This window comes from Panulirus ornatus, chromosome 8 (genome assembly GCF_036320965.1).
Source record: "Panulirus ornatus isolate Po-2019 chromosome 8, ASM3632096v1, whole genome shotgun sequence".
Classification (NCBI taxonomy): domain Eukaryota; kingdom Metazoa; phylum Arthropoda; class Malacostraca; order Decapoda; family Palinuridae; genus Panulirus; species Panulirus ornatus.
Window position 1 is genome coordinate 21,311,358 of NC_092231.1, and position 17,972 is coordinate 21,329,329.

Genomic DNA, 17,972 nt, shown 5'->3' on the forward strand with positions numbered 1-17,972 from the left:
GATGGCTTGCGCAAAAGATGCTTGTGGCATGAGAAGCGTGGGAGGTGGGTTGATTAGAAAAGGTAGTGAGTGGTGGGATGAAGAAGTAAGATTATTAGTGAAAGAGAAGAGAGAGGCATTTGAACAATTTTTGCAGGGAAAAAATGCACATGAGTGGGAGAGGTATAAAAGAAAGAGGCAGGAGGTCAAGAGAAAGGTGCAAGAGGTGAAAAATAGAGCAAATGAGAGTTGGGGTGAGAGAGTATCATTAAATTTCAGGGAGAATAAAAAGATGTTTTGGAAGGAGGTAAATAAAGTGCGTAAGAACAAGGGAGCAAATGGGAACCTCAGTGAAGGGGGCTAATGGGGAGGTGATAACAAGTAGTGGTGATGTGAGAAGGAGATGGAGTGAGTATTTTGAAGGTTTGCTGAATGTGTTTGATGATAGAGTGGCAGATATAGGGTGTTTTGGTCGAGGTGGTGTGCAAAGTGAGAGGGTTAGGGAAAATGATTTGGTAAATAGAGAAGAGGTAGTAAAAGCTTTACGGAAGATGAAAGCCGGCAAAGCAGCAGGTTTGGATGGTATTGCAGTGGAATTTATTAAAACAGGGGGTGACTGTATTGTTGACTGGTTTGCAAGGTTATTTAATGTATGTATGATTCATGGTGAGGTGCCTGAGGATTGGCAGAATGCTTGCATAGTGCCAGTGTACAAAGGCAAAGGGGATAAGAGTGAGTGCTCAAATTACAGAGGTATAAGTTTGTTGAGTATTCCCGGTAAATTATATGGGAGGGTATTGATTGAGAGGGTGAAGGTGTGTACAGAGCTTCAGATTGGGGAAGAGCAGTGTGGTTTCAGAAGTGGTAGAGGATGTGTGGATCAGGTGTTTGCTTTGAAGAATGTATGTGAGAAATACTTAGAAAAACAAATGGATTTGTATGTAGCATTTATGGATCTGGAGAAGGCATATGATAGAGTTCATAGAGACGCTCTGTGGAAGGTTTTAAAAATATATGGTGTGGGAGGCAAGTTGTTAGAAGCAGTGAAAAGTTTTTATCGAGGATGTAAGGCATGAGTACGTGTAGGAAGAGAGGAAAGTGATTGGTTCTCAGTGAATGTAGGTTTGCGGCAGGGGTGTGTGATGTCTCCATGGTTGTTTAATCTATTTATGGATGGGGTTGCTAGGGAGGTGAATGCAAGAGTTTTGGAAAGAGGGGCAATATGCAGTCTGTTGTGGATGAGAGAGCTTGGGAAGTGAGTCAGCTGTTGTTCGCTGATGATACAGCGCTGGTGGCCGATTCATGTAAGAAACTGCAGAAGCTGGTGACTGAGTATGGTAAAGTGTGTGAAAGAAGAAAGTTAAGAGTAAATGTGAATAAGAGCAAGGTTATTAGGTACAGTAGGGTTGAGGGTCAAGTCAATTGGGAGGTAAGTTTGAATGGAGAAAAACTGGAGGAAGTAAAGTGTTTTAGATATCTGGGAGTGGATCTGGCAGCGGATGGAACCATGGAAGCGGAAGTGAATCATAGGGTGGGGGAGGGGGCGAAAATTCTGGGAGCCTTGAAGAATGTTTGGAAGTCGAGAACATTATCTCGGAAAGCAAAAATGGGTATGTTTGAAGGAATAGCGGTTCCAACAATGTTGTATGGTTGCGAGGCGTGGGCTATGGATAGAGTTGTGCGCAGTAGGGTGGATGTGCTGGAAATGGATGTTTGAGGACTATTTTTGGTTTTGAGTAAGTAATGAAAAGGGGAAAAGAGAGTGTGGGAAAAAAAAAAGTTTTGGTTGAGAGAGCAGAAGAGGGTGTTTTGAAATGGTTTGGTCACATGGAGAGAATGAGTGAGGAAAGATTGACAAAGAGGATATATGTGTCAGAGGTGGAAAGAATGAGAAGTGGGAGACCAAATTGGAGGTGGAAAGATGGAGTGAAAAAGATTTTGAGTGATCGGGGCCTGAACATGCAAGAGGTGAAAAATAGAGCAAATGAGAGTTGGGGTGAGAGAGTATCATTAAATTTCAGGGAGAATAAAAAGATGTTTTGGAAGGAGGTAAATAAAGTACGTAAGACAAGGGAACAAATGGGAACATCAGTGAAGGGGGCTAATGGGGAGGTGATAACAAGATGTGGTGATGTGAGAAGGAGATGGAGTGAGTATTTTGAAGGTTTGTTGAATGTGTTTGACGATAGAGTGGCAGATAAAGGGTCTTTTGGTCGAATTAGTGTGCAAAGTGAGAGGGTTAGGGAAAATGATTTGGTAAATAGAGAAGAGGTAGTAAAAGCTTTGCGGAAGATGAAAGCCAGCAAGGCAGTGGGTTTGGATGGTAATGCAGTGGAAATTATTAAAAAAGGGGGTGACTGTATTGTTGACTGGTTGGTAACGTTATTCAATTTATGTATGACTCATGATGAGGTGCCTGAGGATTGGCAGAATGCTTGCATAGTGCCACTGTACAAAGGCAAAGGGGATAAAGGTGAGTGCTCAAATTACAGAGGTATAAGTTTGGTTGATATTCCGGTAAATTATATGGGAGGGTATTGATTGAGAGGGTTGAAGGTGTGTACAGAGCTTCAGATTGGGGAAGAGCAGTGTGGTTTCAGAAGTGGTAGAGGATGTGTGGATCAGGTGTTTGCTTTGAAAAAATGTGAGAAACAAATTTGAAGATGAACTGCTTTAAGCAATATGATGAAAATGCAAGCATACTGAAATACTGAAAAATTAAAGTGATTGATCAACGCAAAGAAAATTCAACTCCAAGAGCATATGGTGCCTTAGCTTCTATTCCTTAAAAAGACAAAAACAGCAATTGCAAAACCAACAATGTTTCATTGAGGCAAAGCCTGGATGAGCAAAACTGCAGGACATTCACAAATTGTTATATGTAACACTGGACACACAAAATAGGATTTATGCTAATACTTAAATAAAAACAGACCAACTGGCTTGATTTCACGTAATAAAAGTTTTTAAAAGACGATAAAAGGACATATAGTTAGTAAATGAAATAATCAACAGGAGTTACATAAATGAATGCCGACCACGACGTGACAAGAAAAAGTATCCAAAACCATTTATCAACTCGTTACAGTTAATATATGGAAGTTAATGCAAGAAAAAAAATGAATACTGTTTCTTGACACTGCAAAAATGTTTAACAAAGTAAACCAAAAGAAATTACTACAGCAAGAAGCCAAACCAACCATTAGGGTAAGATAGAAGGATGGATAACCGAGTTTATAACTGAGAGAAAAAAATTGGTAGCAAATGGAACCATGTCTGAAGAGGAAAATGTTCTACCTGAGGTATGACAGGGAATTGGTGTTACTTCAATATTCTCTGCAGTATTGATGTGAGGCATCAACAGAGAAGTAAAGGATAACAAGTAATGATGCAAAGCATCAACAGTGAAGAAAGGGACAGCAAAGTAAGCAGCTTTGCTGATGACACTAGAATAAGCCAAATGATTGGATCAGAAAATGATTCAGATGGGGGGACAAGAAAAGGCTGGACACAATTTACAAACAGGCATCTATGAGCCTAATAAAGATGAACTGAGCAAATAATCTAGGAAAAGATTCATTAGTGCAATGAAAGGCGTGACAGGGAAATTGATAGAAAGTGAGCCAAATATAAAAGATTGGGTGTCATCAAAAATGAAAAACTAGATATCAGAAAGTAAAGTGATGAGTGGTATGATTCTGAGAACTTTCTTTACAAAAATCATTAAAATTTAAAATTTTTTTTTATCTTTAACTTTTCCCCATCCCAACGTTACGAGGTAGGAAAGGAAAAACAGAAAAAGAAGGGGCCCAACCCCCCCAACATAAAAGGGATATATAAAACCGCCCACACACACAATATACAAAATTTTTACTTTTCAACAAATACATGCACATACATACAAACATATACTTTAGTTTGCACATGTACATATTCATCCCCATTGCCACTCTGCCACACATGAAATAGTTGTCATGTGCACTGCACCCAAACCACAGCTCCCTTTCCACATCCAGGCCAGTTGTCATGTGCACTGCACCCAAACCACAGCTCCCTTTCCACATCCAGGCCCAACAAAACTTTCCATGGGTTACCCTAGACACTTCACATGCCCTGGTTCAATCCACTGACAGCATGTTGACTCCAGCATACCACATTGTTCCAATTTACTCTATTCCTTACACACCTTTCACATTCCTCTATGATCAGGCCTCGATTGCTCAAAATATTTTTCATTCCATCCCTCCACCGCCAACTTGGTCTTATGCTACTCATCGTTCCCTCCACCTCTGACACATATATCCTCTTTGCCACTCTTTCCTCACTCATTCTCTCCATGTGACCAAACCATTTCAACACACCCTCCTCAGCTCTCTCAACCACACTCTTTTTGTTATCACACATCTCTCTTACCCTTTCATTACTTACTTGATCAAACTACCTCACACCACAAATGGTCCTCAAACATTTCATTTCCAACACATCCACCCTCCTCTGCACAACCCTATCTATAGCCCATGCCTACAACCATATAACTCTGTTGGAACCACTATTCCTTCAAACATACCCAATTTTGCTTTCTGAAACAACATTCTTGCCTTCCACACATTCTTCAACACTTCCAGAACCTTTGCCCCCTCCCCACCCTGTGACTCACTTCTGAATCCATGGTTCCATCCGCTGCTAACTCCACTCCCAGATATCTAAAACACTTCACTTCCTTCAGTTTTTCTCCATTCAAACTTACCTCCCAATTAGCTTGTCCCTCAACCCTACTGAACTTAATAATCTTGCTCTTATTCACATTTACTCTCAGCTTTCTTCTTTCACACACTTTACCAAACTCAGTCACCAACTTCTGCAGTTTCTCACCCAAATCAGCCACCAGTGCTTTATCATCAGCGAACAACAACTGACTCACTTCCAAAGAACTCTCATCCACAACAGGCTGCATATTTGTCCCTCTCTCCAAAACTTTTGCATTCACCTCCCTAACAAACCCATCCATGAACAAATTAAACAACCATGGAGACATCATGCACCCCTGCCGCAATCCAACATTCACTGGGAACCAATCACTTTCCTCTCTTCCTACTCGTACACATGCCTTACATCCTTGGTAAAAAGTTTTAACTGCTTCTAGCAACTTACATCCAACACCATATACTCTTAATACGTTCCACAAAGCATCTCTATCAACTCTAACATATGCCTTCTCCAGATCCATAAATGCTACATACAAATCTATCTGTTTTTCTAAGTATTTCTCGCATATATTCTTCAAAGCAAACACCTGATCCACATCCTCTACCACTTCTGAAACCACACTGCTCTTCCCCAATCTGATGCTCTGTACATACCTTTACCCTCTCAATCAATTTCCCAGGAATACTCAACAAACTTATACCTCTGTAATTTGAACATTCAACTTTATCACCTTTGCCTTTGTACAATGGCACTATGCATGCTTTCTGCCAATCCTCACGCACTTCACCATGAACCATACATAAACTGAATATCCATACCAAACAATCAACAACATAGTCAGCCCCTTATTCTAAAAATTCCACTGCAAAACCATCCAAACCTGCTGCCTTGCTGGCTTTCATCTTCCGCAAAGCTTTCACTACCTCTTCTCTGTTTCCGAAACCAACCTCTCTGACCCTCTCACTTCGCACACCACCTAAACCAAAACACCCTATATTTGCCACTTTATCATCAAACACATTCAACAAACTTTCTAAATACTCACTCCATCTCCTTCTCACTTCACAAATACTTGTTATTACCTCCTCAGTAGCCCCCTTCACCAATATTCCCATTTGTTCTCTTATCTTATGAATGTTATTTACCTCCTTCCAACACATCTTTTTATTACTCACTAAAATTTAATGATATTCTCTCATCCCAACTCTCATCTGCCCTCTTTTTCACCTCTTGCACCTTTCTCTTCACCTCTTGCACCTTTCTCTTCACCTCCTGCCACTTTCTTTTATAAATATCCCAGTCCTTTGCACTACTTCCCTGCAAAAATCATCCAATTGCCTCTCTTCTCTCTCACTTACAATCTTACTTTTTATCCCACCACTCACTACCCTTTCTACTCTGTCCACCTCCCACCTTTCTCATTACTGATTCCCTAAATACATCCCATTCCTCCCCCACTCCCCTTACATCATTTGCTCTCACCTTTTGCCATTCTGCACTCAATCTCTCCTGGTACTTCCTCACACAAGTCTCCTTTCCAAGCTCACTTACTCTCACCACTCTCTTCAACCCAACATTCTCTCTTCTTTTCTGAACACCTCTACAAATCTTCACTTTTGCCTTCACAAGATAATGATCAGACATCCCTCCCCCCTCTCAGCACGTTAACATCCAAAAGTCTCTCTTTCACACGCCTATCAATTAACACATAATCCAATGATGCTCTCTGGCCATCTCTCCTAATTACACACATATACTTATGTATATCTCTCTTTTTAAACCAGGTATTCCCAATCACCAGTCCTTTTTCAGCACACAAATCTACAAGCTCTTCACCATTTCCATTCACAACACCCCGTGTACACCAATTATACCCTTAATTGCCACATTACTCACCTTTGCATTTAAATCATCCATTACTATAACCCGGTCTCGTGCGTCAAAGTTGCTAACACACACACTCTGCTGCTCCCTAAACACTTGCCTCTAATGACCAGATGCATAGGCACCAATGATAACCCATTTCTCTCCATCTAACTTCAGTTTTTACCTATATCAATCTAGAATTTACTTTCTTACACTCTATCACATACTCCCACAACTCCTGCTTCAGGAGTAGTGCTACTCCTTCCTGTACTCTTGTCCTCTCACCAACCCCTGACTTTACTCTCAAGACATTCCCAAACCACTCTTTCCCTTTACCCTTGAGCTTTGTTTCACTCAGAGCCAAAACATCCAGTTCCTTTCCTCAAACATACTACCTATCTCTCCCTTCTTCTCATCTTGATTACATCCACACACATTCCGACATCCCAGTGTGAGCTTTCGAGGAGGATGAGCACTCCCCGCATGATTCCTTCTTGTTTCCCCTTTGAAAATTTACATACAAGGAGGGTGTGTGTGTGTGTGTGTGTGTGTGTGTGTGTGTGTGTGTGTGTGTGTGTGTGTGTGTGTGTTCCAGCCCTCCACTCCCGCCCCCTTTAGTCGCCTTCAACAACACACGGGGAATACAGGGAGTACTTTTTCTTCCCATCCCAGGGATAATATTATTATGAGGTAAACCATGGAAAGGTCCATGGGGCCTGGATGTGGAAAGGGAGCTATGGTTTCAGTGCATTACGCATGACAGATAGAGACTGAGTGTGAATGAATGTGGCCTTTTTTGTCTGTTCCTAGTGCTGCCTTGCTAGGGAGGATGCTATTTTGTGTGTGGCAGGGTGGCAATGGAAATGGATGAAGGCAGGAAGTATGGATATGTAAGTGTATGTATGTATATGTCTATGTATATGTATGTATGCATTGATACGTATATGTGCGTATATGTGTATGTGTGGGTGTTTAAGTATATACTTGTTTATGTCGGTGGTTTGGGCCAATGCTCGTCTGTTTACTTGCGCTACCCTGCTAATGCAGGAGACAGCAGTTAAGTACATTAAATATGTGTTGGAAATGAGATGTTTGAGGACAATATGTGGTGTGAGGAGGTTTGATCAAGTAAGTAATGAAAGGGTAAAAGGGATAAGTGGTAATAAAGAGCATGGTTGAGAAAGCAGAAGAGGGTGTATTGAAATGATTTGGTCACATAAAGAGAATGAGTGAGGAAAGATTGACAAAGAGGATATATGTGTCAGATGTGGAGGGAACAAGAAGTGGGAGATCAAATTGGAGGTAGAAGGATGGAGTGAAAAAGATTTTGAGCAATCGATGCCTTAACATATAGGAGGGTGAGACTCGTGGAATGATCAGTATATACAGTGAATATCCTTACCAACTAATCAAGAACAGTCACCCCCTTTCTTAATAAATTCATCTGCAATACCATCCAAACCAGCCATCTTGCCAGATTTCATCTTCCACAAGGCTTTCACCACTTCTCTCTCCACTAAACCTCTCTCCCTGACTCTCTCACTTTGCAAACCACCCTGACCAAAGCACCCTACATCTGCCATTCTATCATCAAACACATTCAACAAACCTTCAAAATACTCACTCTATCTCCTACTTACTTCATCACCACTTGTTATCACTTCCCCCTTGCCCCCTTCACCAATGTTCCCATTTGTTCTACTATCTTATGCAAGTTATTTACCTCCTTCCAAATCTTTTTTTCTCTTCCTAAAGTCAAATGATACTCTCTCACCCCAACTCTCATTTGGCCTCAATTTTTAATCCTTGCACCTTATAAGACCTATTAGCTTTATATTTCTTCAATCTAGTATGAGCAACAAAACTTTCTGTGAAGGTAAAAGTAATACTGGAACTATTTCAGCACAGGGACAATGAGAATATGAAGGGAGACTCACCTATCCTCACATGGTGTTGAAGGAATACAAGAAGAAGGTGTTCGGGAGTGCATTGGAGTGGAATACAAGGAAACTCTGCTTCCTGGTCCTGTGGTAACACCTCGTACAGAACCTCCAATTACTGGAGTTTCGTGCATTAATCCTGCACTTCGCCATGAGTCGCCATTACTTGTTTCATCCAACAGTTTCTTACTCTGAATACAGATGCTACAGCCTGATGATGTGACACTGTTCATGACAGCACTCATGTTTGATACACCATTAACAATTCGCTTTTCAAGTCGTTCTTCTTGGCCATTCTCTGGCATGGATGATGCAGGACCTTTCTTCTGGAATTTGCGACTGTTGCTGGTTGCAGTGCAAACTTCACTCTCTTCCCCTGATGTCCCATTCATGAATGGGCAACATTTACCATTCAATAATGACTTGGGACTCTCCTGTCCTGACTCTCCATTCACTACAGGTATAAATTCACTGTTTTTCTCCTGAGGAACTTTTTCTTCACTAGCTATAATTCCTACCTCGGCCACTAAAGTGTCTGTGGATCCTTCTATACTCTGCTCAGCCAGACCCCTGAACCGGTGACCACTGTTGAGAGTGTGCTTATTTTGACCAATTTCTTCATCTTGCTCTCTTTTAATAATCTTTTCCACGCCTTTCTCTTCCTTATTCACCTCTATACACTCTTGCCCTAGCAATTCACTTGCTTCTTCTCCATTTTCTATACTATTTTCACAAAATTCACTTTGCACCACATTCACACATTCATGTATTTCAGATTCTGAAACTGACGGTTCACACAAAGTCAATGACTCTGATTCATCATTTAGTCTTTCTCCATTAGGCTCACTGGTAGAATCTTCGTATGCATCAAAATCTTCAGTATGTGACTCTTCATCATTCACATTTTCAAGAACAGCATCTTCATTAGCCAGTTCAGCACCAAGTGCTGAGTTGAGCATGGCCATGTTAGGGCAGCTGTTAAGAGAAGTTATATTATCACAAAAATGTTTCATACAAAATCACACTATGTTGCATGTTACAGAAATAGTCTTTACATAGTTATATTTTTGAAATAATGAAACAATTTCAAATAAAATTCCAATAAAAAGGAATTCCAACAAAATTCCTATGGAACAAACCTAATACATAACATTTGTTATTAAGACAATACAGTTTTGAAACAAATAAAGGGAGAACCCAATTTGACTCATTCAGGTTACTTTGACAAGAGCATAAATTGTATTTCTAAGTGTATCTTACAATGAAATGAATATCATTAAGAAAATATGAAGAGGTGCATACATAAAAAATACTGAAATGCTCATCATACAGATTTTTGCATAAAGTTATACTTGCATGGAAAAAGTGGGCTAGTAAATAAAAAGATGTTTTAAATATAAAGCACCTTTTTTGACCAATCATAGACCTAAATCTAAAAATGTTTTAGGTTTATACTGCATGGTACATATTACATTTCATCCAGATATCATGAAGATATGTATTTGCACAGGTACACTAAATAACCTGAACAGTTAATATGTAAAATGGGTCTGAAAACTAATATTTTGTACTTGGAAAGAAGAACCTAAATATCACACAAATCAGATGAGACACAAACCTGTCCCTAATGTTTGGATCAGATGATCGTCGCAAGGGGTGATGAGGTGGTGGTGATGTGCCTGCCAGAAGATCATCACATGACTTAGTTTTCACAAGTTCTCCTCCAGCAGCAGGCTCCTCCTCTTCCTCCTGTTGACAAAGCATTATTTTCTATATAATTTACAGGGTAGAACATGTGATTTTTCTACACATAAAGCACTACTATTTCAGTAATAATCTATATCCACCAACCCCTTCACCCTACTACACTTAACTCCTAAGATCATCCTTTTCTTGATTTTCTAACACCTTGTGCAGATTCAGCCCTATGAACATCCTTTTCTTGATTTTCTAACACTTGTTCAGCTTGAGCCCATGAAGAATTTCTTCCTAATGTTTCAATTCGGTTACCTCATACCTTCACACACACACTCCCAAACTTGTCTGCTTATTCCTGGAGGTTGACCCTCATTCAGGGTGGGGTGACAAAATTTCACCAGCGAATTTCAGTAAAATCTGTAAAACATTCTAAGAGCCATGATTTGGATCTTAAACCAGTTTAAAGACAAACATGAGCCTTTTAAAGTGGCAGCCTTTAACCTTCTGACTCAAGAATTCTTCTTACCTACAAAAATTAAGTCATTATGTAACTGTAATCCTATATCATTAGTTCACTTAGATTCATATTCTTACTTTAGTCTTGGTCATAATCACTGCTGAAAATGTTTTCCTGTAGTCTACAAATATTTTACTTTTCACAGATCAAAAGATTTATGCAATGCAATTCACTTCAAAGTTACTGAGAGAAAATACATCAAAATTGCAAGTTAGCACAGCCACGACATTATAGGACCATAAGTACTAATATGAACAAAAATCCCTTAACCCATTCTGTGCAGGATACAGCTTTTGTAGTTTTAAAGTTGGTGCTTTCAAGAGTTTGCCAATGGGGATGCTATAGTAATAATAAATTACCAATAACCATTATACATTAACATACATAAGAGAAAACAACCTCAGTCTTAGTTTGCTAGCTACAATGACTACATCTCAAGCTTTATAAATCAGTTTAATGATCTATTTACAGCTCATAAAGTAAAAATTTATCAGAGGTGTGGCAGATCGACAGATCATATATATTGTTGGGAAGAATAACATCAACTTACCAGGAGCATGAATCAGAGACAGTGGCCAAGAAGCAGTTCATGAGATGTCAAAATTTACTACATAAAAGAATCCTTCCACCTCCTAAAAATTTTCATCATACATTCAAAGCAACAAAAAGGTCAAAGATACTACTAACCCATCATCAAATTATAATGGCACATGAACAAGCACCAAAAATCAAATGGCTTTCCTTTTAATAAGGATTTCAACTTAAAAATTCCTTTAATATATCTTGGTCACAAAACTTATTTCTTGGCATGAAAAAAAAGACATAAATAATAAATGGCACAATGTGCTTGGATGTCTAAAAAAAATTAATCAGAACAAATCTGCTGGTCCAGATAATATCTCCTCAAAGTACTAAAGGGAAACTAACTGGCAAATAACTTTTCAATTATCAAAGTAATTAAGAAATCATTGCAAGAAGGCAGGGTGCCTAATAACTGCAACCTATCCACTATAACACCAATTTTCAAAACGATATAGAAAAAGTGCTTCAAACTATCCTTCCATTAGCCTGATTTTTGTTTTAGTTAATTGTTGAGAACAATAAATAGACAAATTTTTATATTTCTAGAAGACAACAGATTCCTAACAAACCATCAATATGGTTTCCAGAGCAAATGATCATGTTTAACAAATCTCAGTAAACTCTTTAGTCATGTATAGGAAAACTGGGACTCCAAAATACCCTTTGATGTCATATACTGTACTTGTACTTTTTAAAAGCCTTTGGTAACATACCACATAAAACATTACTACATAAAATAAAAGTTCACTGCATTGGAGATTGAATCTACATATGATGCAGACTGGCTCTCAAAGGGGTTGCAAAAAAAAAAAAAAAGTGATTTTAAATGGGGAAGATCCAACGAACTTCATGTGTTGTGTGGAGTTCCACAAGGCTTAGTCTTAAGACCTGAACTTTTCATCATCCACATCAATGAACAAGAGACAGAACCCACAAGTAGCATCCTCATATTTGCCATTAAACTTACGAAACATAATCAACATAAAGGATCACTGCATTTAAATTCAGAGGATTAAAACAAACCACTAGAGTGGACAGAGACATGGCAGAGGGCTATCAGTGGATGCAAAGTAAGGCACTTTTGAGCCAAAAAATACAAACCATGAATACAGAATGCTTGGTAAACCACTTAAAGAAGAAAGGACCTTGGAATGATTACGGAAGAAAAAGATTTTGAAATTATTACCAGTAATGAGCAGAAAGCCAATAACATTACCAAAATGGATACAAGGAAGCCAACAGGATGTTAGAATTCAGAGCTATAAATATAAACTACAAAACTGGATATGATACTCATGCCTTTATATACAATGTTACAATTACACCTTATTTGGAGTATGCTGTTTAAATCTGGTCACAAACCCTGATCAAAGCCAAGGAGAAACTAAAGTGAATTCAAAGAAAAGCAACCAAATTTATCCTTTCACTCAGACTCAAAGACCTACAATTAACCTCTGCAAAAGAGAAGACTAAAGATCTGACACAAGTCTTCAAAATACTAAATAACATCAACATACAAAATTTTCTTCACTTTAGATAGATATTCAATGACCAGAAAAAACAGGACTAAGATAAAAGGTATGCAAGACAGAAATGTTAGGAAAAAGTATTTTCATTTGTAGAGCGGTTCAGCACTGGAATAAATTACCTCCCAATGTGGCATAAGGAAAAAAAGACTGCAAATTCTTTCAAAACAGGACTAGATAATTATTTCATCATTATCTGTTCTCAATAACTAATTCAGTTTATCACTAATGAATTTTTCTTTTCCAGAATCCAGCCACGGAGCTGATCTTAAACTAGAAGGAACTTCTTATACATAATTTTGTATAAAATTTCAATGTTTTACCAATAGGGCATGGTTTTCTTTTCTCTTCTTCTTCCTGCTGGCAACTGAGCCATAAGGAGAGGCACTTTCTGCTTTGCTAACACTATTCTCAGATCACTAAAATAGACACCCTTGTTAAGGACAATAAAGTAACTTGTCCTTCCTAGTTACTCTCTTCCTTCAGCCAACAGGACTATCCCAAAAGTGAGATGATTATACTTATTCTTTGTTTTGTGGTTGTTTAAGTATGCTTTACATTCCTGGTAATGTACAAATGTAATGGACATGCTGGTTTGTTTGTCTGTCTGTTAATGGAATGCAAACATTATAATTCCACCATTCCCCTACTATCACCCAGACTGAGTTTTTAAGTGTTTCCACAGCATTTCAGTGCTGGTCTCCCTCCATTTCACCAACTTCACAGGCACTGAATTTGCAATTATGTTTTACCTTTTACAGCCAAAAAATTCACTTTTATCATGCTTGGGTTTGCACTTACACAGTTGGGTATAACTAATATGACCATGTTTAGAATAAAATTCTCAGGAAAGTCTTGCTACAATGGACATCGTGTATATAAGAAATCTGCTTTACTGAACATCTAAACCTCATTGATCTTATCAGAATTATTGGAATTAGTTGAAGAAAGCTGATGAAAGTCCAAAGCATCCATACTTGCTATGCCTACCACTATTCTTACCTTCTTGGAAGGCTTAACACTTACTTAAAACACCATTACAGCAGCCCTTCAACACGAAACTCTATTCATCCACACACAACGCCTGCCCATCTGCCACGCCACTGTTCCAATCACTACAAACTCAGAGCGTGGATATACAAGTGGGAGGCTCCCTGCAGCAGGCCATGCCAGCTGCAGGAACTGTTGATGGTCATTCCTCAGACTCACCTGAATTCCCCAATGCTATTTGTACCTGACTATCTCTCTGCCCACCCTTTCCTCATTGAAGCTGAAGTAGCCATCAGTGTTATTCCACCAACACTAGAAGCCAAGCTTTGCTGTCGTCCTCATCCTGACATTCTTGCCATCAACAGTACTTCCATCCCCACATTCAGTCAGATGCCTCTCATGCTAGATCTAGGCTTCCAGCAAATGTGCCAGTGGATTTTCTTCATAGGTAAAGTCTAACAACCAATGGCAGGTTATGATTTCCTGACGCATCATAACCTCCTAGTGGACTCAAGGAACAACAAGCTGCAGCTCTCCACCACAAACACCTCTCTGGCACCCAAATCTCACCATGTTGCTCTCACTGCTCCACATTCATTTACGACATTCAACGACATTTTAGTGGTATTCCTCCTGAACGTCTGACGATCACCAAGAAGGAGTTCGACACAATGCTAGAGATGGGGATCACTCCCTCGGACAGCTGTTAGGCATCTACCCTGAACATGGTACCAAAGTCTTCCCCCAAGTGAGAGGTGTCCTTGTGGTGACTACTGAACCTTAAATAACTTGACAAACCCTGACCACTACCCCATTCCTCAACAGCAGGACTTGTCTCTTGACATCCATTGTTTGAAGGTTTGCTCAAGGACTAATGCTCAAGGACTTCATGCTTTCCATCATATTCCAGGGAAACCCACAGACAACCCTAAAACAGCTGTGATGACTCCATTCAGCCTATTTGAATTTGTCCATATGCCTTTTGGGTTATAGAATGCTGCCCAAACATTTCAAGTATTACAGACCAGGTACTACATTATTGTCCCAGCTGTTATGCAAACCTAGAAAATATTCTAGTGGCCAGTGGCAACAAGAAGCAACACTTGCAACATATACGTCAGCTATCTATATGAATACGGGATTATGGAGTCTAGATCAACCCAAACAAGAGTGCGTTTGGCATCGACTAACCATTCTTGGTCATCAGGTGTCTGCAGAGGACACCTGCCCCCTGGAAGACAAAGCATTTGCCTTGCCTAGCTCCCATAGAAAATTACATGAATAATTGGGAATCGTAAATTTTTACCAATTTCATCCAACACTGTACTATCATCTTGAAATCCCTCCATAACCTCCTCAAAGGTACCAAGAAATCTTGTGTCACCCTCAAGTGGAACCCATAAGCAGATAACGCCTTCACCTTAATCGTGGATGAGATCTCTAAACACAGCCATCTCATAAATCCTGCACCAGGCAGACCCACAAGCCTCTCCTTGGATGCCTCCTCCTCTGCCATAGGGGCCATCCTCTAACAGCGTGTCAATGAAGATTAGCTACCTATCACCTTCCTTTCTAGGAAACTTACTTCAGCAAAATAGTACAGGACCTTCAACAGAAAACTGGTGGTGATCTACAGTGCCTCTAGGCACTTCTGGCATTTACTGAAAGAATAGGAGTTCCATGTTCTGAGTTACATATCTCAGTTCACCATAGACATCCATCATGTGAAGGGTACAAACAAACCAGAAGCCAACGCCTTCTCACAATCCTCTATCAATGCAATTGTGCCATCCAGCTCTACTGACTACACTGTGATTGCAGTTGCCCAGTGGCAGGATTCTGAGCTGGTTTACCATTGTTGGCCAGCATTGTGCCTCTGGATCATTGCGTCACCTCTCCACTCCCTGCTAACACTGAATGACCAGCTGACTATACCATCTGTCTCGTCAACATTCAAGCCTTAACCTAGGAAAAATGAGGAAGAAGGGGATTAATGCAGTGACCCACTGTCACTCCATTGTTAACTTACTGAGAAAGCCTTAACTTAAAAGTGTCGAAGTGGGTGACCTTATGTGACCTAATAATCCAAAGAGGAATGAGTTCAGCAGTCCAAACTACAAGGGCACCTGTGATATTACCCCATGACATTCATAATCAATGTTTGGCACTGGCACGTCAAAATATGCCACTACAAGAAATGACCTGACCCTTTCTACAAGAGCCGCTCTAAGTCCAACAGCAAGGAGAGAGAGGTCACAGCCTGCAACATTCAACTTCAATGATCTGACCTTCCTGCTTCTTTTGTACCCAACCATCATCACAGTATGGCAGTCAGGAAGTTGACTTACTCTAGACAACAAGTGTATCACTCCAATGCCTGAAGTCTTGGCGATGTGACAACAGACTCAAGCTGCCCTTTGGGCACCTCCAACATCAATATTAGTCCCAACGTGACTCCTCACACTTATCTTCCTTCCAAGTTCATTGTGGTACCTCATTTCTGAAGCCTACCATCACCAGCATCAAGATTCCAGTGCCACGACCCTCTTACTTCTCACCTGCCACAAGTGATCTTTCCTTTCCCACTATAATCCTACACCTCCAGGAGCCAATTGGCCCTGAGCTATTTCACTTTTTTGCCTTAATCAATAACACGTTACTGTTCAATATGCTTCTGTGCCAATCTGTCAGTTATACCACTCCAACTACCCAACTAGAACACCCATTAAAGTAAGACAGTGTGTTGGAAGCTTTGCCCTCTGGGAACACATTCTGGAAAAGGCAAAAAAGTGAGCTCTGATGAGGATGATGATATAATGGCGTTGCTAGAACCACATAAGGAAAAGCTCTCAAATGAAGATCTTCAGTTGGAGAAGGAGTACCAAGAGGAGGTGAAAGCAGAAGAAGGGGAGGTCAAGCAACACACTCTCTTACTAGTAAGGGGTTAGCTGAAGCATTTCACCAGTAAGAGCTTGCTTGTTATATCTGACAAAGATGACCCAAACAAAAACCGAAAAGAGTTCATGAAGAAATCCACCATGAAAAAAATGAAAATTAACAGACATTACATTTCTTTTTGATGAAAAAGGGTAACTGTAAGTAGGACCAACCATCATTTATTGACATGATAGCTAAACTCGCTTGACCATGACCACCACCTTCCAAAACCATGTCATCTGACACAGATGATCCCCTTTCCTAAAAACTCCCCCATTCACCTCCTTTCCCTCCAACAGCACCAGCAGGTAATTTCGGAACAGCAGTAGACGTAAGTGTTGTAATTACATTTATTTTCTGTCTGTCTACCACTAGAGGCTCCAGTCATGTACTGAAGTCCACATCAAGGCAGGGCCTTCATTGAAATATTAAGAGATTAATGAAAATGAAGACAAGAGAAAGTATTTACGAATTTTGGAGAAAGCGAAAAACCTGTCTTTGAAAATGTGCCAGTTATTGGAAATGACATAAGAGGAGTAGGAAAAGAAACATGCATCAAAACGGTTCACCCTTGAAATATCAACAGCTATTCCATAATCATGTCACACAGCAACTTGCCGAGTAATGTATGGTCTTGCTAGGGGTGAAGCACACAAAACTCCAGCTCCCAGGAGCTAAAACCAAAGTAATACCTATAAATGAGGGAAAGTGAACCAACCTTGCAGCATAAGGCAAATAAATCAAGTATTGAAGTTAGCTGGGAAAGTTTAAGTTGGACAACTTATGACTCAAAGCTACAACCACGCATGAAATGAAAACATTACTAAAAAAAAGGTTGGATAAATCCTTTTCACAAATGGAACAACTATTAGGAAGAAAAATATTTGACATCAATCGGAACTCCCTAGTTTCTTTTTTTTTTTTTCGCTGTCTCCCGCGTTTGCGAGGTAGCGCAAGGAAACAGACGAAAGAAATGGCCCAACCCACCCCCATACACATGTATATACATACGTCCACACACGCAAATATACATACCTACACAGCTTTCCATGGTTTACCCCAGACGCTTCACATGCCTTGATTCAATCCACTGACAGCACGTCAACCCCGGTATACCACATCGCTCCAATTCACTCTATTCCTTGCCCTCCTTTCACCCTCCTGCATGTTCAGGCCCCGATCACACAAAATCTTTTTCACTCCATCTTTCCACTTCCAATTTGGTCTCCC

The 17,972-nt window shown here is 39.9% G+C and overlaps 1 protein-coding gene across 5 annotated transcripts in view; it reads right to left on the reverse strand.

Moving 5' to 3' along the window:
• The window catches only part of LOC139749868 (phosphatidylinositol-3,5-bisphosphate 3-phosphatase MTMR3), a 357,317-nt gene that overhangs the window by 99,545 nt on the left and 239,800 nt on the right, over nucleotides 1-17,972 (reverse strand). For all 5 annotated transcript variants that reach the window (XM_071664222.1, XM_071664224.1, XM_071664220.1 and 2 more), the window contains exons 12-13: nucleotides 10,111-10,241; nucleotides 8,490-9,467 (exon numbers count right to left, since the gene is read on the reverse strand). In XM_071664222.1, the coding sequence (XP_071520323.1) occupies nucleotides 8,490-9,467; nucleotides 10,111-10,241 (1,109 nt within the window). The remainder of the gene's footprint in view (nucleotides 1-8,489; nucleotides 9,468-10,110; nucleotides 10,242-17,972) is intronic.